This window comes from Scomber scombrus, chromosome 5 (genome assembly GCF_963691925.1).
Source record: "Scomber scombrus chromosome 5, fScoSco1.1, whole genome shotgun sequence".
Lineage (NCBI taxonomy): Eukaryota > Metazoa > Chordata > Actinopteri > Scombriformes > Scombridae > Scomber > Scomber scombrus.
In genome coordinates, this window is record NC_084974.1 from 4,203,504 (window position 1) to 4,230,595 (window position 27,092).

General features: G+C 38.3%; 1 protein-coding gene across 2 annotated transcripts in view; it reads right to left on the minus strand.

Annotated features, from left to right (window-relative positions):
• Window positions 1–7,020: 7,020 nt before the first annotated feature.
• Window positions 7,021–27,092, minus strand: part of snx19b (sorting nexin 19b) — a 51,025-nt gene continuing 30,953 nt past the window's right edge. The window contains exons 13-14 of one of the 2 annotated variants that reach the window (XR_009925191.1): window positions 21,272–23,998; window positions 7,021–7,031 (exon numbers count right to left, since the gene is read on the minus strand). Coding sequence is in view for 1 of the 2 variants with exons in the window: in XM_062419767.1 (XP_062275751.1) it covers window positions 23,875–23,998 (124 nt within the window). In the remaining variant the exon portion in view is untranslated. Of the gene's footprint in view, window positions 7,032–20,867; window positions 23,999–27,092 lie in introns of those variants that run through there. The other variant, XM_062419767.1, reaches the window with a different exon arrangement.

Genomic DNA, 27,092 nt, shown 5'->3' on the forward strand with positions numbered 1-27,092 from the left:
TCCTGTTGGCAAGATATCCAGTGTTGATATGTGTAATGAGGGTGTAAACTGATCAGATACTGCAACTTTCCCACAGAAAACCATCGACTGAGGTTTCATTTGCTCATTTACTCAAAATGTAATCTGAGAACGGCATCTGTTTTGGCCCAATCAGTATCAGCTGTTATTTCTTGTAGGTGGCACATCAAGGACAGTATGTCATCAACATATTATCGTCAATGTAATTGTGATACCTTGTTAGGCTGGATGTAAGCAGGTGGCATTATGACAAAGACAATTGGTAGCCTCTTAAAGCCGCATTCATCGATTGGCCCTCTAGTGGCCAAGAAAAACTTCAAAGGCAGCTGAGAGACATGGCCGTGAAACATTTCATAATTAATATTGTACTGTCAGAATGAATGTGTGAGCCAAATTTCATAGTAATCCATCCCGCAGTTGTTGAGACCGTTCACTCAAAATAACATGTCGACCACATGGTGGCGCTGGATGACATTTTAGGGGATCACCAAAGTAGGTAGAATTCATCGCAAACCTAGCAACCATGAATATTGGTACAAAATGTCATGGCTATGCACCCAATAATTAAGATACACACTGCTAGTATAGGGGGAAAACATTAATTTCAGCATTACTTAGAGTCTAAGATCTCAATCATTTCTGACCCCTACCGTATCTTCCACTTGGCTAAAGGAACTACAGATATAGACCATGGATGTATTATAAGAGCTGGATACTGGACCAAAAATGGCACCCATTCAGTCCTATAAGAATTGCTCGGCTTTTACAGATGTCTCTTTTGCAATGGTGGTCTAAGGGGAAAATGCTTTTGGGGCTTTTTTGGGGGAACCAGAAAAATCAGCTGATGGCTGAGCAGCAGCGCCCTATCCAACTCTTATCATACATTCATGTTATAGACAAATCACTGGGAGTTACAAATAAATAAAACTTACATAAAAACAAATATTAACACTAATACAGTAAAATAATCCCATTAAAGAACTAGCAAATTTGGACCATACATCTGGTGAGATCAACAATGTGGGTTACTATGTTGGAATAATGTATGAATGCTCCCAAGTCATAGTAACATGGCATTATTTTTTCCTTATAGGCTACACAGGGATAGTAATAGCTAATAGCCTCTTTACAGTCCATTTTAGTTTATTCAGGAGACATGAAGCAACATTATCAATCCATTGTAGTCGTGTTCTGACCACCTCACAAATACAAGCCTAATATTCATTATTTTTGCATTATTCTCCATCAACTCCTGGAAAAATATCAGGATCTTAAGCTGATTTTTCAGTAAGTGACCTGTTTGGTATTATACATGGTCATTACAATATATTATTAAACAAAAGCAAGTTGACTTCTGGTGGTGTCTGGAAGACATTACAACACTTACCCAGCTCTTCTAATAGAAGGGGTTACTCATTGTTTGAACTTGTGTGGTCCGGTTACACAAGAGGTCTACATGAGAGTCAAGTAGGAATCAATGTGGAACTGTCAGTGAATGGTAATGTACAGTAGTAGGTACTAGACAACTGATGTCACAATCTTCCCCCATTCCTTTATGACATACATGTGCAGCAAATACTCTGCTACATGTCTCTTTCAAACCATTGACTCAAAAGGGTATTCCTTATCCTTGATGTGTACTGTATGAAATGATCACTCTTGACATGAGACTGTAGCCCTTAGTGGTTCTTGGGTCTCTTAAGTGTTCTTCAAAACTGAGAAATCTTCTCAGATGAGTAATAAAAATGTCCTGAGGACTAAAACAACTTCACTTGCTCGTGTTTTATGACTGTGAGATATCACATGACGTGGATAACTGAAAATCTGAAGTAACCAGTGGCATTGTGACAACTGTACTTCTCAATATGAAGACTATTTTTTTTACCATTGACTCTTTTTCTTCCTCTTGCAAAAAAAAAACATTATTTTGTGTTCATGAAATCACAGATTTTTAAAAACACATTATACATGTTAATAATTGCTGAAAACGTGAAAAGACTGTGATTTATGCAGTACTGTAGTGAGTTTGACCATTGAACTGTTTTTCATAATTTCTGTGTTCAGGACCTCTCGGGTAGACCTGAAATGGTGTCACACTGACATACCGGGGTCATAGCATTGTGTTTTTCCATGATTTCGAAACTTAATTTTATACAAGGCAATTTTTTAAATCATTCAAATTTGGCTGGGTGGTTAATAGCTTATTTTTCTGTGGTGTGAAAAATACAGAACACATTATTACTGCTTTACACAGACTTTACAGCTTCTGGTTGGCAGCACTGAAGTATTTTTTTCATTAGCATCTGTTTTGTGTCACGAAACAAGCCACCATTGTTTGACTGATTCGCCCGAATCCTTGTCACAATTTTACTTTCTACTGTTGAGTCTGTGTACTGCTCACTAACAAAATGAGCAACAAGGAAAAATGTTGCCATATATGAAAACAGGAGTAGGCATTTGCATTACATTTAAAAGCCATCCTTTAATCAATATCCTGTTTTGAGGTTTTATTATCTTTCATCTGCTTTTGCAGTTGTTGAATGACAGAGTGCTTGGCTTTGGTAGCTGGACACATGTTGCAAGTATTACGTGGGATAACTAACTGGTTTTCATATCTTTAGCCTTTAGAGCAAAAGCAAATATCTTAATCTTAAAGGGGAAAGGTTGTTTTCCATGACCAAAAAACAGTATTATCGCTATCACTGGCCAAAATGGCTGCTGTGAGGTCTTTTAGAGAATCCAACAGAATGACCTCACAGCTATACACAACTGTAATTGTACTACTCAATATTAATGTTTACAATTTACATTTATTGAATTCACAAATACAAAGATGTCTGTTTATGTGTATTAATTTACTAACTGGCTAAAAAAAAAAAAAGTAGCGGCTAGCTATAGCTGAGTAAAGTATTTGTTAACATGGAAGCACTTCTGTCCTGCCAAAATGTTAGCAAGCTACATAAGTAACTATTTTCCTTGGAAACAGTAAGCTTTTCACACTTAAAACAATTTTGCAGCAAGCATCTGACTTTTCAAACACACATGTAACAAATAACTACATTCTGGTTGGTGGTTTACCTGTAATACCTAGCACACCTTTCATGTTAAGTCAAAATGTGCCATGAAAATTAGCATCTCAGTGCTAATATTGAGGATGATAGCTTGTTTTTCCAGTGTTAGCATGCTAATTATCTATTAAAATAATTTTATTGAAGCCAAATATTGTAAGTAACTTTACAGTGTATAGTTATGGCTTGGGGCCTGTTTTTGAGATCAAATTAATTTATGTCAGTCTCATCCTATCTGCCATGGGCAAAGTACAGAACAACATGCATTCTTGCTATGAGGCAAATGTATTTCCTTTTCCCATGACAGAGTTATGAGTAATCTTGATTAAATGTTTTAACCCATAAATTAGCTGTTGTGCATAAAAGCCAAAGGCTGGTATTGACTACTAATCTTCTCGGTAATGGTTCGGTAATGTCTCTGAATGACTGATGCAGTGATTTATTGATACTGAAAAGTCATTAATGTTCTTCTTGACCTCTAAATGTGTGATGCCTTAAAGTTGCCTTCAGGTCCTCCAGCTGATGTTATCTGACTGAAGAAAAGAATGTGTGTAGGTTTTGCAATGGCCATGAATGAGCAAGACCCTTAAACTAATGGTAGAGGTCATAGAATAGTGAACTGAATAAGACAAAAGCAATATATTTTTTTAAACTCTACATTAGCTGATGGATTTTGATAGCAATGATATATTTTTATTATCTAAAAATAATTTTTCTTGCATCTTGTTTTTTTTCTGCTACAATTTCTGAAAATGGCAAGTATTAAATTCACACCATTTTATTCTCAGCAGTGTGTAGCCTCTAAAATAACACGACCACACGACACAAACAATCTCCAATGACATCAATACCACTTCCACTATTATTTATGGACTTACACCTCTACGCTGACATGAGATGGAAAAAAACAGCTTAATGAGAAAATCAGTGTTTCATTTCAAGGATATAATAAGAAATACTGCAGACAGACATGAACCCACGACCCCGCTAGGTGCTCCAAACGGGATGAGAAAACACTCAGTGATGCCTTAAACATCTGATGAAGCTCGTATATTCACCCACAGAGGCTATAAAACTTCTGTGAGGCTGCAACATATGACTTGTCATTGATGGCAAGTTTGAAGCCCAGTAAGTGTTTATTACTGACCTCGGCAGATTGCTTTATTGCTTATGATCTCAACTCTGCTCTTCTGTTTATTCCAAACAAACCTCTGTTGCTGCAAAAAGACACATAAATCACACCACATTGTCTGAGAAGGCGACTATTCCAGGTGATGTCCTACATGATGAGCTAATCCATGAACTGCCAAGAAATTGACTCACTATTGTGTTAAAGCAATTTGCAATAGACAAAATGGGTAGTAATTTACATGAAAAATTGAGTTGAAATGTCAGTTACGCTGCATTAAGTTGTCCCTGTCTACCTGTTTTTACAAGGAAAATCTATGACATCACTGGTAAAAGAAAACCAACAGAATCATCTTACAATGTCTAAAAAAACATCCTTTCCGATAGTGGAAATGGGGCACACTGTGTCAGTTTTTGTAAATTTCCAAACTGGACACTCTCAACAACAATTACACCCACTTCGTCACATATTTAGTTATGTCACTTTTTGTATCTACAAATGAGTGCAACAACATGCTTTGTGGGTTGTGCCCCTCTCTACTGCATCGGGCTTTCGGGAAGGCCTTTGAGTACCTAACAGCTATAAACACTGTTCAGACGACACAAACTAGTTTATGTCTAGCATTCCCCATCAGTCTGACCCTTTTTTTGTACCTTTCAGACGATCCCACAATGACGCAGCGATTGTGCATTGATTCGGTCAAGTGTGGTGCAAATGTAAGGCATGGCTTGAAATTCTCTCTAAAACTATTTATTTCATTCTTCACTAGCTACATCCATCACTTTTTGTGCCCAACCCTAAGGATGTTTTTGTGGAGAGACTACAAAGACGTGCAAAAGAAATGGAATTCTTGGAGAGGCGTGACGTTTTTTAAGAAGTTCAGCACTTCAGTTTAAAGGTCATATTGTTTTCTACAGGATGGTAACAGCAGCAGCAGCGTCCACCTACTCACCCCGGAGGTTTGAGATGAGATTTCACTTCACCATTGCTTGTTTTAAAAGAAGCAGATGGGCCACTTTCTAGAAGAACAACGCTTTCTCATGTTTTGCATAAATCACATCCACAGAGATTGAACTGATGATTGGATAGATTTCACAAACTCTCATTCTGTTCCCTCTATTAAATATCTAGTGGTTATAATAGGTAGAGGGGTGAAAACAGCTGCTTCCATTCAATCCGTGATCCCAACTGTGGATAGATAGATAGATAGATAGATAGATAGATAGATAGATAGATAGATAGATAGATAGATAGATAGATAGATAGATAGATAGATAGATAGATAGATAGATAGATAGATAGATAGATAGATAGATGGATAGTAGAATGGGGGGTCTGTTTTTTCTCCAAAGGCTGTCATTCATTATCTGATCTGCACATTTCAAATTAGGACCACAACATGTTCCTTCCAGTCCCCCTTGAATGGTTACATCTCAGAGACCAGCTGAGGCCTGGTTAGCATAACCAGTCTGAAATGAGTGCTTCTGTTAATGAAAGAGATAGAGAAAACGATAGGGGACAGGGAGAAATGTGTGTCATACAATGCAAAAGAACAGACAGACAGATAAGCAATGTAAGTGCTAACCATCTTCAATTCAAAGTTTGGATCACTGATAATTTGCTCTACTTCTGCTGGTCATCATGTCCAACTAAGGAGCTGTTGATGGAGATGAACATCAATCAAACACCTCTGATTATTTGCTGATTATACCCACAATTAGATCTGTAATAATTCTATTGGAAATTAGCCTTAAACTCTTATTTGCAACAAAAATGTAGCATTAAAAAGGCCTGCCAGTAAACGATTAATATTATTTGCAATCCTTTAACTCCTAATGAGCTTAATGAGCATCAGTGCAAGTTGTTATGTTCAAACCAATCTCTCTCTTTTCTGTGTACAATACCTGACACGGATTAACACCATCAAGTTTTCAAAGACCTCTAACCTACTTTAACAGACTTTTATTGCACATTAATTTCCAATGTGCAATAAAAAGTGTCTATGCAATCTAGCTTGCAACATATATGACCTGCAGTACAAACAAACAAATCCTATACTGTATATTTATATAAATGTCTATTTCATACAGTAGATGCATATTGTCATTGTTGTTGACAACAGAGACTTAAAACTGCATTACGTGATTTTTGGCCACGTTGGAGCAGCAGAAAACAAGCTGAAAGCTATGCTATCACCTTTTAAAGTTCATTTAGTGCACTTGTTAGTTAACCTTGTATTGTATTTACCCATAGAGCAAACAGAGCTACATTAGCATTCACCAGGAGTCACCCATGTTAGTTCAATAGTCACTATACTGTACTTGTAAGCTCTGTTCCAGTATCAACTAACTATTGGGAAAATCTGGCTGCTACAGAGCCTTTATCAGAGCTGTCCCCCTAAAACTGGCCTTGTGTCTAAAAACAGTAATAATGAGACCTGTGAGACTCAAGCAATAGTGCAAAGGCCAAAAAGCAGGCAGAATAACTGAAAAATGAGCTGAAACATGCTAAAATGAGTTGTCTGTGCGTTTGTCACTACAAGTGTCACTGTTCACATTACACATAATATATTGTAAATATACAATTATTAAATAGAACAGTTTTAAGTAAGGTAATGAAGCATTCAAATGTTGAAATCTACAGACAGAATTCAAATTACATTTTGAAGTAATGTTTTTTAAATATATGGACTACAATAATAACTTTCTGTTTGTCTTAACTTTATGATTATAAGACATTGTATCCATAACAGTTTCCGTTTTTCCTTACCCCGCATATTAGACTGAAACATAAGACAGATTGCTGCTAATTTTCCACTCGGCCTACTCCACTGGACTACATGTAAACATACACCTACAGTATGCTGGGTTCAGACTATAGTCTTATAGGTCACACTGGGTTCAAGCCTTTGATCATCTACCAATACGTAGAGCAGCGCAGTCAGCTGCCAGCTAAAATAGTCTGAGGAGCTTCAGGTCAACCTATAAACAAAGAAACCCAGTGAAAACAGATCCATATATAGAAACCAGTTGTTCAACCACTGACAGAGGGGGTGAGGTCATTTGTGCTTAAATCTAATATACAGATCAAATCAACTCAAAAACAAAGTACATTTATGAAGACTGAAGCTGCAACATGTTTTGGACATCACTGTACGAAATCAAATGTGATTTCTTAGTATTACTATATATATATATATTCTCACAGTCATTAAAGGGCAACTTCAGTATTTTTAACCTGGACTAAATGATTCATGGGTACAACACTTTTGGAAATGTGTCCAGTATTGAGTGAGAATACGTAATCAATGGGGGCAATAGCGCATGTCAAAGCACATCTAATAGAATTGACTGACAGGTTCAGATTGTTATTATGATATGTGTCTGAAATCAAAAATAATGTTGAACACAGGAACTAGAGGAGTGACATTAGTAAATTAAGGGTTCTCTATGTAGGATTGGGAAGCAAATTTCATGTATTAATACGTTTTTTATTGCTGAGGATGTGTTAATGTAACTTCAAAAATTGAGACCTTCCCCGACTTTCTTGGTTGCCTGTAACAGCCTATGGACTGATTTCTATTTGAATTAAACGGGACGGATTTTCCATGCTTCCCAGTCCCTAACCTCTTTACTAATGTCAGCAAAGAACTGGCACGATGACACAACACAATAGAAACGACTAGAAACGCCCTGCAGCTAATGAGACGGCTAGCTCCCCCTATTGACCACAACACATTTTACAACAAAGTAAACACACGTAAAACATTATTTTCTCATCAAAGGAGCAGAAAACAAGCTTCAGAGCAAAAGCATAGCATAGTAGTCCAAAGGTGGTAATAAGCACACATTTCACAACATCTCGGAACTCAGTCGCAGCGCGTTAGTCCCCAGACGCAACCTGTTGCTCCCCAACCACAGCTCACTGGGCCTACTGGTGTTTAGTAGGCACAGTTTGTAAAAAAAAAAAAAAGAAAGAAAGTTGTGGGTCTGATCAGGTTGATGTTCAATTACAGACCTGTAAAATAGGTAGCTTCTACATGTATTTCACACTTATGGTATTGATAGCACTGACGCTTTACAGTACTATTCAATTATTCAAATCTGCTAAACAGACTGAATAACAATTTGTTTAACATCATTATAATTATTGAAAATGAGAGCCTACTTAACTCTTCACTCTTATATGTTTATTCTCTTCAGTGAAGTGAAAGGCTTTGACCTCAGCTATGTGCTGTCGGCCCCTCAGGGCTGCAGTGGCATCAGGTCAAAGCACCTTATGGCCCAGAGGTTGGCTGACTGTCAGTTAACCTCCCATTCACCCTTTCTCTGAACCTTCCCCTGCAATTAGAGGACAGCGCTTTTTAGAAATTATCCAGTCCCTGGAGGTGTATGTGTGTAAAAAAAGAGAGAAAGAAAGAGATAAGAAGTGCTGGAAGTGTGTTGATGTGTACGTTCTGTGTGTGGTTGCGTTTTGTGTATGCAGCTCACGGACGCACCACCAGCACACTGACTGAGTCTAAAGTCATACCATATCAGTCTGGTGTGTGTGTGTGTGTTTTCATTGCCAGCATTGTTTAGAGGTCTGTGGAATGACAAGAGATGTGTCACACACACTCCTCTGTTGGCAGCCAACAATGTTATATTTCCTATTCGCTTCAGGAAATCAGCAATTCAACGCAACAAAGAGAACTCTGTTGACTTTATGTCGAGGCAAACAGAGTCAGGTTACCGAGGACAGCTGCACATTAAGCGTTAAATTTGATACAGGCACAATAATATAAGACGAGCAGGAGAAAGTCCCTGAAATCTGCTTCCAAGCAGAGGGATTCAGATTTAGGATGAAGGCAATATGATAAAAATGCTGATATCAAATATTATATTATTTGATTTGGGTTAGGGATCTAATACATAGCAGACATATTAGAAAAAGGATTCATAAAGCACTTTTTTTCATGTTCATATTTCGCTACTTAAACAAGCAACATATTTTGACGTCAGTGGACTTTAAGGGATTTGAGGAAATACGCACTTATTTCTTTCTTCTGTATAGTTACATGAGAAGATAAAAAGCACCCTGATGTCTCTGTGTTAAGCAGCTTAGCATAAAGAGTTGGGCCAAACTTCAATAATACAACTACCAACAACCATAAGAGCTTATTAACATTATGTCGCTCAAAGAATTAACCTGCACAAACCAATGTAAAAGTATCAATTTGTGATTTTGAGGATTTACAAGAACTATTTCTTGGTTGAAGTAGCTAGTTACCATGACTACGCCAGACAGAGCTAAGCTAGTTGTTTACCCAGCTTCAACCAAGTGTTTGCATATTTGACTGACGCTAAACAGCCCAATTAGGCCTGTCATGATAACTACTTTTGTTGGACAATATATTGCCTCAGAAATAATCATTATGAACGATATTATTGTCATTTGAAGATCATTTAATACCATTGATATAATGATAATATAATAGCATAATAATGTAAGGGGGGCGGGGGGTGGGATTGGAGAGTGGGCGCTACACTTCTGTAAAAACACAGACTGCCATTATAGTTGGGGACAGAGTTATTAACCTTTAATTCTTCTGCAGTCTCCACTCAGGACGTACACAGTGAAGAATGGAAGACAATACTTCTTTAGCCAATGTGACATGAATAGCCTCTTAGCTGCTAATGTGAAGTGTGGCAATACTGAGGTCAAAAAATGATCAAGGTCATGTCCATGTATAATACGATAAGTCCATATATAGACATGATGATGTTGATAATTACGTTATTGTACGATAAGTCGATAACATAATTATTGGGATAGGCCTAAGCCCAATCAAAGTGTACATCACCCTATCTTCATAAAAGTTTCCAATTTTTGTATTACCAGTAAGGAGAAGAATGTTTTTGTTTTTTCAATGTAATTTGCCAAATACAAAATCATGGCTGCAGTATTAAAAAATTATCTCCACCAACTGATAACACTAACTAAGTCTACTAAGTCTTTCATCACAGAGCTATGACTCTCAGTTATTGCACTTTTAGGCGAGCCCACTGAAGTCAGCACAGTGTCAATCTAAATCATACCCCTCAGAGGAGAGGAGGGTTAATTAATTGGAATATAGGTTTTCACTGAGGAAACAGGCCAAATAGTACAAACAGTTGCCCAAAATGTCACAAGCTTTCCAAAACAATTTTTATCAAGCCAATTAAATTAGAAGTGGCCTAATTATTTGGCAACCGGATCACCTAGAAATTACATTTATATACTTATATACTTCTGTTTTGCCAAAGTATGTTTGAGGGAAATGTAATTGCTGTCTGGATTATGTTGAGTGGAGATGTTATTTGGAGTAAGGAAAGTGGGACTGTGGTTAGGGAGGCCAGAGTGCAGGATTCAGACACCAGAGAATGAGAGTCACATCCTGAGTCCTACGTGTGGTTAGGTTTGGGGTTTTTGGCTACAAAAGCACTTTGGTTAAGGTTAAAGATAGACTGTGATGTCTGTTCAATGTTAATAAAGTAAACACATCATGTCTCCTGCCTCCTGTTACCTTTCAAATATCTGACAAAAAACATCTTTCTCTATTCTTAACTAAGTGCTGTGAGTCGCCTATACATAACCGTAAAAATGTAATCAATGCTTTATTTTCTGTAAATACATTGAGCAAGAGTAGACGCGCAGAAAAACACATCAAATATGGTGTCAACAGAACATTTTGCTGATATTCCCTGCACGTTTAACTCTTCCTTGTTATGCTAACCTAGGATAATGGCTTCCTTGCTCCAGTTCAGAACTTAATGCACAGACGTCAGCATGGCATTGATTGTTCCTTTTAACTGTTGGAACATTTCATTAGTTCTGCACATTTTGACTTTGCATGTGTTTTTTAATGCTACCTCGTTATGCTAAGCTAGGCTAATCGGTTCCCAGCTCCAGTTAGGCACTTAATGTACACTGGTCAGTGTGCCAATGATTGTTTTGTTTAACTCTTGGAAAATGTTGATCATTATTTATGCACTTTTCGACCTCGTGGATATGTTTAAAGCTTCCTCATTATGCTTAGCTAGGCTAATCGCTTCCAGCTCCAGGTTGGTACTTAGCGGAATTGATAATTATTCTACTTAATTCTTGGAAAACTATTGTAAGAAACAGCAGGTATGGTTGCTTCTATTGTTATGTATTTAAGCTGTTAATATCTAATGTTACTAATAAAAATGATTGTTTTACTGTACAGGACAACTGTATTCTTGTCATTGTGAAAAAGCTCTAGAACATGAGGGTAGGAGAGAGAAAAAAATCATGTTTTTCTGGGAGCAGGATTGATATTTGCTCATACTTTTTGGCAGTTCGACTTAATGGTTAGGTTTTGAATTGATGTTCACTGACAGGAGGTCATTGTTTCCCCACCTTTTTCACTCACCATGACATCACTGTCTATAACAAAGCTTTAATGACAGAATCCAGCTAAAGAACACGTTAAATTCACCATAGGAAAAAAAAAAAGTTTGGTGTGGTTTGACAAATGGAGAATGATTTCCCCAGCGGTGAAACAATAACAAATACAGCACGAGCCAATTATACAGGCGGGGGAAATTAATTAGGCAGAGGAGGATTCTGGTTACAAATACAGCTGTGGAAGTTGTTTTGAATGCTCAGCAGTTTAGCTGCATTGCGACAGTGAGGCGGAGAGCCGGTTACTGGCAAACAACCGGCCGAACTGGGATTTAACTCCTTCCAGCTGTCGTTGCTCTTCTTCTCATTTGCTGCCCATTTTCCATTTTATGTACAGTGTCTCTTCAGAAAAGCGGCGAGGAAGAGCTCATAATCTAGTGATTTATAGTCTCACTTGTCACATGATGCATTTCTCAGCAGGAAACTTTGTAAAGGAAGTTTAGAGACAGCACATTTACCCTATTCATGATCACACCTATGAGGAAATTCTCACTCTTGCTATAATTTGTTAAAGTATGTGAATGACAAGACACCTGAGGCTGAGCACCTTCTGCTACATCCCTGCTTCCACAGCCTCCTTTCAAGAGTGGTAACAGGTGGATCACCATTAGTTTACCATGTAGCGCCTCTCTGTGGTCAGAGTGACGATGGACTCTAAATCAAGAGTTTGATTATGTTGCCATCTAGAGGTGAAGGATTCCTAGGTCTTACGCCTCCTCTGAAACACCCCATCACTATGTGGTTCAGCTGGTTCCTGGTTGTTGTTTTTGTGTGAGAAATCGGAGATTAAGCCCCTTTGATCCATTTAATCTAATTAATAGCGCTCAAGAGTTTTATGTGTTTAATAGATATCATTACTATAATCCTGATACTCAAGTTAAAGTGACACATGGTGATGAAAATGCAGTCAGTGAAATGCTAAATATTAAAATAAATATGACAGTGTAGTAACACAGAAATAAATCACATTCAGGATAAATAAATTCATAAATTAATTCATGTTTAAACCATGAACAGGTGATTGTTTCATTTGATCATTTTGCTCTGTTTTCACACTTTGAATCTTCTTGAAAATCGCTGTTTTTAAGGTGCCATATAAATAAAGTTGTATCATCTTTGAGCCACTAGATGGCACTGTAATGCAGCACTGAGGCATAGATTTGCTGTTTGTAACCTGTTGGACAGCAGACAGACCACAAAAGACAATATGTGCACATTGTTAAAGCAGGTGAGTTGACTGTTATTAGCTGTCTGGTAACTTTAGGACAGATGGAGACACATTTCAGGACCAAACAAGCGATGACAACATTGGTCTTAAAAGAGGAGGCTCCATATGCAGGTTTCTTGGTAATCAGTAGACACACATTTGAATCCTCTTGTTTTTGTTCTTACTTTGGTATCATTGTAATCCATGTGTGTTTAATGTGAGCAGGCATTTTGAAATATTGCATAAACAGTCTTCCCAACCCATGAATATCAGACCACACTGTGTTGAGCTGTTTTTTCTGGCCGGCTGCAGTGTCCCATGATGATTATTTGCCTCGAGATGTTAAAACCAGAATTATGTTGTCAAAGAAATGACTCCAAATGTCTCCTGGTGGCATTAAAGGCAAGATTTCTTTCTTATTTTGGATTTTGAAAAACACTGCAGAAACAGACAAAACTGTTCAAGTAAAAACACCTTTTTTGGGGATTCTGTATCAGGTTTTGTCCTTTAAAGGGCTGTCTGCTAAAACATGTATGTCCTCAGAGCGAGCTGCAGGCCTGTGTGTGTGTGTGTGTGTGTGTGTGTGTGTGTGTGTGTGTGTGTGTGTGTGTGTGTGTGTGTGTGTGTGTGTGTGTGTCTGCATTTTATTATGTAAGAAAGAAAAGAAAACAAGAGTTTTACAGAGAACGAAGGTGGAGTGCGCCTCCAGAAAACGACCAGAGACGAAAGCATGTCAGTGCTGGAGAATGTGTGTGTGTTTGTGTGTTTGTGTGTGTGTTTGTGTGTGTGTGTGTGTGTGTGTGTGTGTGTGTGTGTGTGTGTGTGTGTGTGTGTGTGTGTGTGTGTGCGTATGTGTGTGTGCGATGAGAGGAGATTGCATAACCTGTCGAGGACGGAGAACATGTGGTTTCCATGTAAATCATCAGCCTGTGCAGACTGATGCTGAAGTGAAACAAGACTTTGAATTTATTTACTCCATGAAAACTGCCAGTCAGGAGGGCGTGTGGGCGCCATAGCAACGATACGGCCGATTAGCTCTGCGGTTTGGAACGAGATGCAAGTCATCAAATTACAACACTGATGTAACTGTTGTCTTTTAATGCAGTTATTTAAAGTGGTAATTGGTGGGTTGATGCTGGGTTGTGCACACACTGTTCGAGATGAATCTGACTATTGGCAACACAGTTGTAGAGCTTTCGATAATATTGCATAATCTTCATCAGGAGATGGCATTTTGCCCAGTTATCATGGAAATGTTCAAATTTTCCTTTTTTAAAATTTTGTTGGAGAACTATAAGAACTTCTTGTCCATGTTGATGAAAAAGTTACATTTCAGAATTCATTCTTGACCTTGGAAACAGCAGCTGACAAAACAGTCTCACCTCAAGGTCCATTTAATAGCTGTGCTGGAGCTTTCAATCACGCCACATGAGCTTTATCCACAGATGGAGAAAATGTGACCACAATTACATGATCAGTAGGTTACATATTAGTAGGGTTTGCTGTAAATGTTCGTCCATCATAAACAAATCACATACTGAAAGCAAATCAATATTAAAGCATAGCTGTGTGTCACTGTACAATCATAATCATGTATCCATACTAATTGTATACATACTAATTTTCAGATAAACTTAAGGATTACATTATTCCTTTATGTGAGGTGACCCTAAAACACCCAAAAACCCTAACCCTAACAAAAAAATGCCACAAAAGTTTAAAAGGGAACTGTTTTTTTGGAGCTGAAACAAGTTCCTGATCAATTGATTAGTTATATATTCTGCGGTTGTAACTTCTCTGATTTGCTGCTTTTCTCTGTTTTATATTATTACAAACCGAATATCATTGAGTTTTCGACAGTTCATCTGGAATAAAACTGAATAAAATAATAATAATTTGACGATGTGACCTCGGGCTTAGGGAACATGTGCTGCACATTTTCACTACTTAATGACATTTTACAGTGTAACGGATGAATCAACAAATTATGAATCATGAATACAATCATCAGTTGCAGCCCCTTGTTATTTTTCTTATTAGCGAAGAGCTGAAATATTAAGGACACATGCATTTCATTGAACAATGACATGTGGCTGTTTACTTGTCTTACTGGCTTAGGTATGTCTCTCTACTGCTGTCCTAATGTGCCAATAGGACCCCGATCATTTCATCATAAGAGAAAGGTCAAGGTCATGTAATATGAAACTGCAGGTTTTGTAGCTGTTATTTAACAAGGCTTGATTACCAGCAAGGCAAAGCAGATAATTGACCGTAGACCTTAAGGGGTCCCAACAGTCCCAGTTGCTTTTGGTAACTTGATTAATTATTAAGTAAGTAAGTAAGTAAAGCTTTATTTTTATAGCACTTGTTTCACACATACACACAATAAAAATATATAAATGAATAAATAAAGCAAAATATATTACAATATAAAACATGGCACAATGAGAAACAGACCAGACTAAAACAAACAGAAACATACGATGGGGATGGAGAAAAAAAAAGGCTTGCCTATAAAGACAGGTTTTTATAAGTGGCTTTAAACAGTCCAAATATTCCGCAAATCAGACAGATTGGGGGAGATGATTCCACAAGGTTGTGACTTAAACCTGCAAAACTGCAGTCACTTTTTGTCTTGCAGTTGGAGTAGGGAATGGATAAAAGGCGGAGATTTGAGGAACAACGTTTTTGAGAAATGGAATGACGAACAAGTAGATCGGAAATGTAACTACAGACAAGGTCTTGAAGGGCCATATGTGGTATCGACAGGATCTTGTAGTTTATTCTGTATTTTATGGTGGAGCCGGTGGAAGGATGGAAGAATGGCTAGTTGCCATTGCAAACTGCAAACGATTTAGAGCCGCTTGACGAAGGCGCATGTCGATGAAAGTGTGAATTAATAGTTTGAGATCCATAGAAGATATATATCATCATTATTAGCGATATTTCTTAGTTGAAGAAAACAGGACTGGACTTAGTAACGTGATGTTCAAAAGTCCTATACTGGTCGAAGATTACACCTAGATTCTTAGTGGTAGAATTGATATTTGAATGAAATGGACCAATAAACTCATCAACTGCAGTGGCAAAGTAATCAGGTCCAATTAAAACAACTTTTGTTTTGTTAGGGTTTAGGAGGAGGGAAAGAAAAGACAACAAATCTTTGGTGGCAGCTAAGCAATCACCTCAGGGAGGACAGGTGATTCAGGTTATTGAGTTTGGAAATAGATATGTGCATCATCTTCAACTTCAGGAGTTGGTCTGTAACAGCTTTTTCTGGGACTTTTGGTATCTCGAAGATTGGTTTATAATTCTGGGCTTGGTCGAGAGATGTTTTTTTCAAGAGTGGCTGAACACTGACAACTTTAAGACGGTAGTATTAGGTATTAAGATAGTAGTTGATAATAATGAGCAGCCTGGGACCTAAGACATGAAAGACAGATTTTAGAAATTTCACAGGGACTGGAGAAGGGAAGCAATGAGTTACAGTGTGTAACTATTGTATTGCATATTTATTCGAGGGTTTGTACTGCCATACTAAACCAGCTGCATTCTGCATTAAATGGTAAATGGACTGTACTTATATAGCACTTTTCCAGTCTTTTGATCACTCAAAGTGCTTTTACACGACAGGTCCCATTCAATCACCGATGGAAAGGGCTACCACGCAGGGTGCCAACATGCTCATCAGAAGGAAGATAACAAACACTCACACATTCATACACCATTGGCGCAGCCTCCGGAGCAATTTTGACAATGTGTCCAAGGACACATCGACATGTAGACTGGAGGAGCCAGGAATTGAACCTCAGATCTTCTGATTGGTGGACGGCCGCTCTACCTCCTGAGCCACATCATTATTAAGTATTAAAAATGGTGTGTTACATGTACTGCATCCGGTGGAAACTTGGTAGCATCAGGGGTCCAACAGCAAAACAGCTTAAACCAATGATGATTTTGACAGAGGTGTGCATAGATTTATTTGTATAGACAGATGTGTTTTTAAGCTTTTCTGCTTAATCCTGATGGGGCAGTGCACACACAGGAGACATGTCCACTTCCTTTACTTTAAAATATTTGGAGGGTAGCACTAAATACCTTCAATGGAACACTTTTTCATGGAGTTTTTTTAACTTTCCTACACTGTAATCCAATACAATCAACCACCCATAATTATGTTGCAAGAATCATGTAGATAGACTAATTCACCTGCTTTATTGTAAGCTTCTTTTCTTTAATTGAAGATGTGCTTTCTTAAAAAAGCCTATTTACTGTTGCATGAATAAGATCAGCACTCATTACACGTTTGTCAGGACAGCTTTCTTCAATTTGCATACAAGTCTTCAATGATCTTTTTCCCATGATGTGTTAAAGGGAGGTATTAATGATAAAAGAAGAAAAAAATGCATTTGTCACCATAGCAACTTGTGACTTTCTGCAGACTATGCCAGCAGCAGCAGCAGTAGGTAAAAGCTTCTCCTGCGTACCACCTCCTTTTTCTCCAGTTGCTACAGCGACACTGTGAGTCGGTCTGGTCATGTGGGTGTGATGGCTTGTTGCCCTGGCTTCTGGCCAAAAGCTGCCCTGGCCCCCCAAAACACAAAGACCACTCAACTGTGACTTTCCTGTCAATATGGATCATGCAAAGTCAATGCAAAGCTGGATGATGCAAATCTGCCCCCCCAACCCCTCCAACCCCCACCCTCCATGCCCTGTCCATGTGAACGTATTCAGATCGCACATGAAGGAGGAGACAGTCCTGTGTTTGTCATCCATGATGAAGGAGCCTCCTGAACCGCAAATACATTAAAACAGTCTGTGAATCATTTATTAATGATTACATTATAATCCTTTATTTAATTGTCCAACAGAGTTTTGGGGGGGGGAAGTCATTATTTCTTCATTTAAAGGGAGTTATGGATCCCAAAGGTCCCCAGCTACTGAATAGTAGCCTGGCAAACCCACTTACAACAATTTGATGTAACAATTCAGTTTTAGTGGTCTGGGACAGTGCAGGCTGCTGTCAAGGCTCTTCACCTTGATAATAAAATGCTGGGAGAAACATTAATGTAAAGATAATGTCAACTGACTCAGTTCAAAACCACCAGCTCTAGTATAAATCTCTACACACTCCACACACAGACCCCCCAACCAGTAAGACGCAGCTCTGTGAATAGCCTTCCAGGAACTGAGGCTCATCCAGCACACAGAGGCCTTTACTGGCACTGTTGCTCTTTTCGGCTCTCTGTCCCTAAACTATGAGGACTCATTAATACTCACTAATATACAAATCACTGGAGCATATCCCATGAGACAATTCACTCTTATGTTCCAACGAGCCAAGTCTTGTGTCGGGTCTGTGACATATTACAGCGAGGAAGGGTTTCGACATACTGCAGGACTGGTATTTCTGGATATGAACTAAATGGGAGTGAAGGTTTATTTGAGGTCTTTTTAGAGTTTCATGATCATATTAATCATTTTTCACAAGAAAAATACTAATATTTGCTGTTCAAAATTACTCAGTGTGAGGACTTGCTACTTTACTGTCTGTTTAATAGCATCGTAAACTTAATATCTTTGGGCTTTGGCCTGTTGGTTGGATAATACTAGCTATTTCACAACATCATTTTGGAGTCTGGGAGGTTGTAATGGGCTTGTCTCTATTTTCTGACATTTTACAGACTACACTGATCAATTGACCATGATAATTGAAATAATTGTTAGCTGCAGCCTTAGTTAAATCAAAATATTAAAAACAGGCCAACGATCTACAGCCGTTGTGACTGAGCTAGATGCTAACATCAGCAATAGATCCTATTACATGCTCACTGTGATAATGCTAGCATGTTGGGTTAAGCAGGTATGCTGCTGACCATAATCTCTGTTTTGGTTGAGTGTGTTAGCATGGTAACGCCTGCTAATTAGCTGCTGTCATCAATGACAAACCTAACCCTAATCCAATTTAAGTATTAGGATGAGATACAGTTTTGACCAGATGATGGCGCTAAACTACAAGTCAAGAGATCAAAGTTATTACAATTCCTCCTCTAGTGACCATGAATGTGTGAACCAAATTCGACAGCAATCCAGTCAGTAGTTGTCAAGATATTTAAAAAAAGAATGAAAAAGTCAACCTCATTGTGGTGCTAGAGGAAAAGTCAGAGGCTTATCAAAGTGGTTACGATGTATCCTCTGGGGACCTTGAATATCTGCTGTAAATTTCATGGCAATCCATCCAAAAGTTGAAGAGATATTTCACTCTAAATTACAAATGTCAACCTCATGGTTGTTTCAGTAGGATTCATCCTTACGGGTCCATGGATCCATTTAATTGTTGAGGTATTTCAGTCTGGATCTTGGAAAAAGTTCACTTACTTACTTGGTCTGAAACTTTTGATCATATCATATGGTCTTCATTAGAAGATGTAGTTTGGTCAATTGTCATGGAACTATATTAACCATTATTATTAGACTGTGTGATATGGTCAGAAGCTCTAAAGCAAGTGAGTAAGCAGACCTGGATTGGAGTGTTTTGTCAACTGTTGGCTCCAAGGCATGGAATGAATGTTTAAGCCAACGTGAAATCCTTTAGAATAATGGAAAGCTTCAAAATATAGCGTTCCTGGCAACTGAGTAAACTCTATCTCCTGATGAAGACGTAAGCTGCCAAGTGGATCTTGAATGGAGCCTGTTTTGAAATGGAAACTTTAGCAAACAAAGACTGAGGTCTGAGGATTTAAAGCCTTTGGGAGAATTTGTCTCATGTAACAGAGGTCAGAAGAGGACTGAAATATTATATTTACCTGAGAGAAAATCCAAATGTATTCAATCTGAATTTTCTTGAGCACAATTCATCCGTTCATTCATAGTATCACTGTAATACTGTGAGATCGGTGCTTAACTAATCCAAAGGGGTCGCTTACAGTTTTATCTTTAAATCCAAATTAAGCGGATTTCTCGGCAATGCAAAGCCGACTTCTAAACCCCTCCCCATCCCGACCCCCGCCGCTTTGTTGTGAGAGAAGCGGAGCTTAATAGAAACTGTTCCAAGAAAGGCCTCTGATCTTTATTATAGGATATTTAAAGGTTTTCATCCGCACACTTCTTGTTGTTGTTGGACATGGATATGAACCGCAAGTCTACAGGCTACAGCAAATTAGGGGGGGGGGGGGGGGGGGGGGTCGGAGGGCATTCAGATCCACAGCAAATGCACAAAGTCTATACAAAGAGGTGAAAAGATGATATGAATGTCTGGATTCAAATCTGTTTGGATATTTGCCTCTGAAGAGAAGAGACCATGTATATTTCTGGTGTACCTCCAGACAGTTAAAAAACACGCCTGTGATAAATTTAAAGTCAAAACTCATAAAGAGCAACTCGCCAGTCTCTTGTAAAATGTATCGCCTACCACGAGCCAAGAAAATAATGAGTGTGAACAACAGTTGAAGATTTAATAAGTCATGTTTGGTAACTTTATTGTTTTGTTTTTTTTTTGCAAATATGCTCAGAAACAAACAGCGAATGTTGTAAAGACTGCAACACAATCTGTGCCAGCAAATGGATAGATGGATTCACAGCATTAATACACACAACACAACTGCACAATGTTCACAAGTCACCAGATACGATCTGATAGGAAATAAGACAAAAAGGTGAAAAAAAAGGTGCAGGGATTACAGAAACTTGGATTGAAGTTAATAGTGAGACTGTACAATTACTGTATATTACTGTAAAAGACCTAAGCATTTAGTTTTAGCTAACATCTTAGCTAACATTTGGCATAAATATGTAAAGGTCCAAAGACAAACAGCACATTGCATTTCTTTCTAACATCTACTATTGACTTATGCAGATAAGTACGGCAGACAAAACATAACATGGTAAACTGTCGTATTGTTATAATGAGAAAAGGTTCCGGTATTTTTTGCTGATCCGTCCTTATGGTTAGAGAGTGATGTTCGGCGTTTTACTTAGTTACTTAACTTAGTTACTTTAACTTAGTTAAAATCACAAAGGCTTCAAGTTCTTAAAGAAAGTGCTGTAGTAGATGCCAATGGAGACGTAAACCCCAGAAACACGCTTTATTTTTTTTCGAAAGATCAATTGAAGAGATGAATGACTTAATAAAGTGTCTAATGTTGAGTACCACACACTTAAAATCACCTTTCCACCCCGGCCTGCCTGCATATAGATAAAAACATATTAATGTTAGCTAGAAATGTTGGTCAAGCTGGTAAAGTGATGTTGTCTTATTGTATGTCATTGAATATAGTTCGCAGTAATAAATACATAATTACAACATGAAAAATCTTGTTAAACATAAAAAGGAACACGTTAGTGAACTTTTATTTTTGACACGTGAATAAATGTGTGCTGTCTAATTTTCACATGGCAACATACATGGAATTCCTTCATTAGCATAAGCAAGCAAAAAAAAAAAATCTCTTCACAATAACCGCAACAGCTTCAACATTCAGCACAATTTGACACGATAAAAAGAACATTTACGTTAATATTTTTTTAGTACAGAGAGCTGTGACTGGACTGGGTGCTTATGTTCTACTAAGGCATATACAGAGGCTCCACAGCAGCTGCATCAGTGCAGGTCAGGCAGGTCAAACTTCCATCACCTTGTAAGGCAAAATCAAGGAGAAAGCACTTTGTAACAGAGCACAGTCCTCTCTGTCAGCACTGGCACAGCTTTCATTATTTCATGGACGGAATTCAGATAATTGTTCAGCACATCAAATAAATAGGTTCATAAATACAGTGGAATGATTGTAGCATTAAGATCTGACTTCATTTTTTAACAAATGGAATGTAACATTTCTTAAATTCTTAATAAGCAGGTATGGTCGCAAGAGACATAATTGATATTTGACGTATTTTTAAATGGGATAATACTGCATATGTTTATCTTAACATAACCCATTTGAAGGTGGCTTCATACTCCAAATACAACATCTACATTTTAATCATCATGAGGATTTCTGGACCACAAATGTTGCCAAGAAAGGTTGGATTAACTTTAAATGACATCATTGTCTGGCCAGCTTCAATCAAAGATTAACCGAACAGTATTTTAAGACAGTCTATGTTAAGATATCGGAATTCCACGTAATGTCTGTGATCAACATATCAAAACAGATCTGCGTTGTAACATACTTGGGATATTTTCTGTAAACTACAACAGTTTCCTGCTTGTTGTCTTTACCTAACAGGGAATGAAGGGCTGATAGATGTGTCACCACCACAAAGGCAATTAGATGCTAAGGCAGTTTGTTTTTTTTCAAAGTGCAAAAACCTTCAAAATGATGTATAAAGTGACCGTACAGTGTGATTACACAATTGAAACTCTCTTCAGATGGTTTCCAAGGTGACTAGAAGATGATGGATGACAGTTACTGAACTCCATGATAAGTCACCCTTTATAAAGATTTTATTAGTTGTAACTAATGGCTTTATTACTGCTTATAAAACATGTATTCATGTTTTATAGATCAGTTTAACTGTCTAATAAACCAAAAGCTATTCTTATTAATGGTTTAGTAAATTAATTATTAATCAGTTATAAAAACAATTAGTTACAACTTCTAAAACCTTTATAAAAGCTGACTTGTTTGTGTTCAATTAACCCACAGGGAACATGACGATTTTATCATCAGTGAAAGTCGTCATGGGTCCAAACTCTTGGATCTGATCAGCTTGGGTCTTTGTACCTGATGAATTTTATACAAATTTGATCAAATTTGGTGCAAATCTCAGAGACAGATATCTCAAAACCTGATCAAATAAAGCCAAAGCTCTGCAAATGCAAAGCTGTAGTAATGTAAAAAGTCAGAGTAAGTGAGAAAATATGTTTCATTTTAATTTGGGGGGACCTTCTGCTTATTATCAAAGATCTATTAAATGATTTGAACTGTGCATAGACTCCAGCAGTTCCAGTGATGGACAGAAAGTTACATTTGGAAGCCTACATGAAGTTATTGGATGGAGTTATGCCAGAACCATTTCTTCATCCTTCATATAGGTGTTTTTGTGGAGCCCAGTTCTTCTATTATTCAGACATTAACTACGCAGATCATTCTCTGAGGAGTGTCTTAAAAGAACTGTGACGTATCTGTGAAGCCAGTAAAATATCTTATGGACGACTCTTCAACACGGTGCACTATGCATTTTTCCTACACCTGGATACTTCAGGTTGGGAAAAAAAATCTTACCAGACGCATGTAATCCCCTAAGGAAGGCTCAGATTTAGGAAGTATAGCTCACATTATGTCAGAATCACACGTGTGGCTCTATACAGAGCCAGTGGGGTATTTTAAAGAATGGCTCAACAGAGAACAGAAATGGTGATGCTAAAATCCCTATAGAGCGTCTTGAGATTTAAGTTTTTCGGGGGGGGGCAAATCCTGCTTCTCCAGATTAGAGGAGCATGTGTGGGTTTTTCTAACCAGAGACTGTGTGTGTGTGTGTGTGGGGGGGGGGGGGCAGAGTGTGAAGACCATCTGAATTGAGTTTAGTCAAAGCCGGGGAGTTTAGCAAGCAGGAAGAGACTGGATGTGGAGATCGGAGGAGGCTTTGCCACATCAGACACGTTCTAAGATCAAACACAAACCAGGTGCTCTCATGTAATCAAAGCTGCTTCAAATGTAGTGTGTGTGTGTGTGTGTGTGTGTGTGTGTGTGTGTGTGTGTGTGTGTGTGTGTGTGTGTGTGTGTGTGTGTGTGTGTGTGTGTGTGTGTGTGTGTGTGTGTGTGTGTGCAGAACACCACGTTCAAGAGCCTCATATATCAATACATCATCACCTAATTAGAGACAGGCCCGAGTGACCTCAGGACAGAGAATATTCAGCCTCACCAGTAACATTCACATGCGCTCTGATGGCAGAACATTAGTAGAACAGGAGCAGCCTCGCTGTTGCACTGATTTGCAGCGATTCTTCAGCGCTGAATGACCGAGTCAGGATGGTGGAGAATTAAAGCTGGGTTCAAGGTGTTTCCTCATGCCAGCATCTTCTCTGGGTTCTTGGACAGGCTCTGCAGCAGGCTCCTCTGGAAGTCCTGCTCAGGTATTTCAGGAACCAGGAACTCCAGCAAAAGGTCAAATATGCAGTAGACCAGGTGTCTAAGGAAACACAGGACCAGTAGTGAGAACCTTCACATGCTTAATAGCTACAGTAAAATGCAAAGAGCAGACATGTTACTGGCTTGACATCGGTGAGCAGCAGCTTCGTGGAATACAAGCAAGTGACTTTAGCAGGGTTCCAATCTAAATGTAGAGCTAATTCTAACCGAGTTTCTGGAAAATCAGCAAATGTGTTTCCAGTCAAACCGCAACCAGTGTCAAACAGTCTGTGTCCACTGAACTTTGTCCCATTTGGCTTTTGATAGCAGTGTTAGTGGATGCACAAAGAAGAAATAAATCCTCATTCTTATTCATTATCCTTAGAGTCATGACTAAAACCAAATCTGTACACTTACACCCTGCTTACACCTGACATTAACCTGCGTCTCTGGTGATCCCATCACAAAGCTGAGGTGGTCTGGGATGCACCTGACCATATATCTTATGGAGTGTAAACGTTGAAAAAACTTCATCAATGCGGGACATGGTGGTTGTTTTGGTAAACGGTTGAAAGAATGGAGAGGAGCACAGATGTGATTTGAACAGCTGGAATAGCTCATACATGTTTATTAGTTCTTGAAACATTTTTATTAGCTCTTAGCTCTTTAGCCCGCACTAACAAGTCTTTTGATCAGATCACACAAGGCGCACGTTAATGCTAAGTATAAACAGGGCCATAGACATGTACCAGAGCAACTAAGGCAACCACAGATATTTGGTGTTTAAAAATCTTAGGAAAAAAAAGATGCTTCTTCAGATCTTTTCGCAGAATCTTGTTTTGATTTTTTTCTTAAACTGACTGTACCCATAGTGCTAACAGGAGCTTCAGCAGCTAAAGCAGCAATAAAAATAAAAAACCAACATTGTGTAGTTTAAATCGCACGAAAACTGGATGAGAGTTTTTCTACGGCACCAACACACTGGTCGAGGATCAAGTTATGTTACAATCCCCTTTCCACATTTTGTTGTTTCACAGACGTAACTTATTTGCATATGTATTCATACGCAATGCTCATGCTATGATACTCTAGGGGCCCATCTGCAGGAGCAACTACTAGAAAAAAAATTGATATTGAACAATGTGCTTTTTCCAAATGCAGGAAGAGACCAGATAAAACTAGTTTCATCTAAACTGTGGTAGGGTCTGCCTACAGTCTGTTCTCCCACTGGAAGAACATCCCATGCGTCATGATAACATCACTATTGGCACTTTTTCATAGTTAGAGATAAAGAGGGAGAAAGGGGATGTGGTGGTGGGAGGGGGATCTCAGAGTCTGAACTCAGATTCAGAAAATGAACTTAGAGTGAAAAATGGGGCCAAATAAAGCTTGGATGCATCTTGCTTTGTCTGATTGTCTACCCAACATTATTTAAAGGCGCACACCAGTTTTATTTATGCTACCAGTGTAAAAAATGGCTTTTGATCACCAAATGACATTTCTCATGAGTACAGTAGGCTCGGTCACCGTTAAAAATGGAAACACAAGAGGATCCTCGATCAAAACAAAAACTCCAACTACAGCTCGCCTCTGCATCTGTAAACCTTTTTAGGCCTCTACAGCTGTTGTTTAGTCAACTGTATGTTGTTTAGGGAGGAAATTAGTCCATGCTGGACAACTCCAGGTGAGTCTCTTTGTGTTTCTGTGCAAGTGAGCATGTACACTCCCTGACCACTTTATTCAAGACATCTGCTTGTTAACTCGAACCAGCAACAAACCAAACAGTGAATTGTGTGACTGTTTGTTTAGTATCAGAATGGATGTGTCGATCTACGTGACTTTAAGCAGTGTCATTGTTGTTGCAAAACGTGGCAGCTTGAGCTTCAGAGAAACAGATGTTCCCCCCGAAATGTCTGTGGATTATAAAGTATAGTTTTCAGAGAGTGGTGAGATAAACAAAACAGGACCAGTGGGCCAGATGCTTAAAAAACATAGATTCATGACTAAAAACTGTGTGTACGCACAAAGCCAGAAATACACTTAATCATTTCTTTTGTCAGATTTTTAAGTTGTGCATGGATGGTTCTGTTCTATAAATCTCAGGCATTGAAAACTGGATGCACACGCTTCATTTTCACTGTCCCAATGAGCCATAAATGGATAAAGATATACGCCCTGAACCAGCTGTTTTCATATGAATTCACCACCTGCTCCACCAATCTGTACACCTGTCAATGAAACTAGCTTTCATAACATTAATTCATAACATGGACCTGTGAACCATTGTCAGCAGTGAAATGTAACCAATGACAAGTTTGTAGCTCACAACTGACTTTAGGGTATAATAAAAACAGTCCTATAACAGCTAGGGTTGCAAAATTCTGTAAATGTTTAAAGTTGGGAACTTTCCATGGGAATTAATAAGAATATATGTGAATTAACTGAAATAAACTGGGTTAGGGTTGGGTGAGGGGTCATAGGGTCATGTTTTTTTATGTCTTCTTATGACAAAACTAAATGTTCACATTCATGTTTGCATACAGTTGATACAGTTTGTATAAATTACCCCAAGTTACTTTCCTTAGATTCCCATATATTCCCATAATTCCCATGGCAAGTTTCCAACTTGGAATATTTCCAAAATTCCCCAGCTTAACTTCCCATAGAAAATTTCTGGAAATGTATCGGAAATGTTCTGCCCCTTTGCAAACCTATTAACAGCAAGTCAAATGTTGACTCCTGTGTAAATTAAAGAATGATAAAATGAATCGCACAAAACTAATTCATCACTAATTCATTCACATTTATAAATGTGCCTTTCATTGTCATTTTACAAATCTCTGTATAAACCCAAAAAAAGGTGCATCTTTCATCTTATATTTTATCACCACTTCATAACTTCACCCACAGATCACTTTGGAGAAATGTGTACGCCTGGTCTGAAGTCTGCGTGAGGAGTGCACATTCTGTGTTCATAAATGGAAATGGTGTATGCATGGTTTTTGTGTGTACTTATTGTTTATGCATCTAACAGGGAGTCTAGCACGCTAATGGTTGTGAGTCTGTTCTTAGGCAGAGCGGTGCTTTGAGCTAAATGCTGATGTCAGCATGTAAACACGCTGATGTTTAGCAGGCATTACGTTTATCATGTTCTC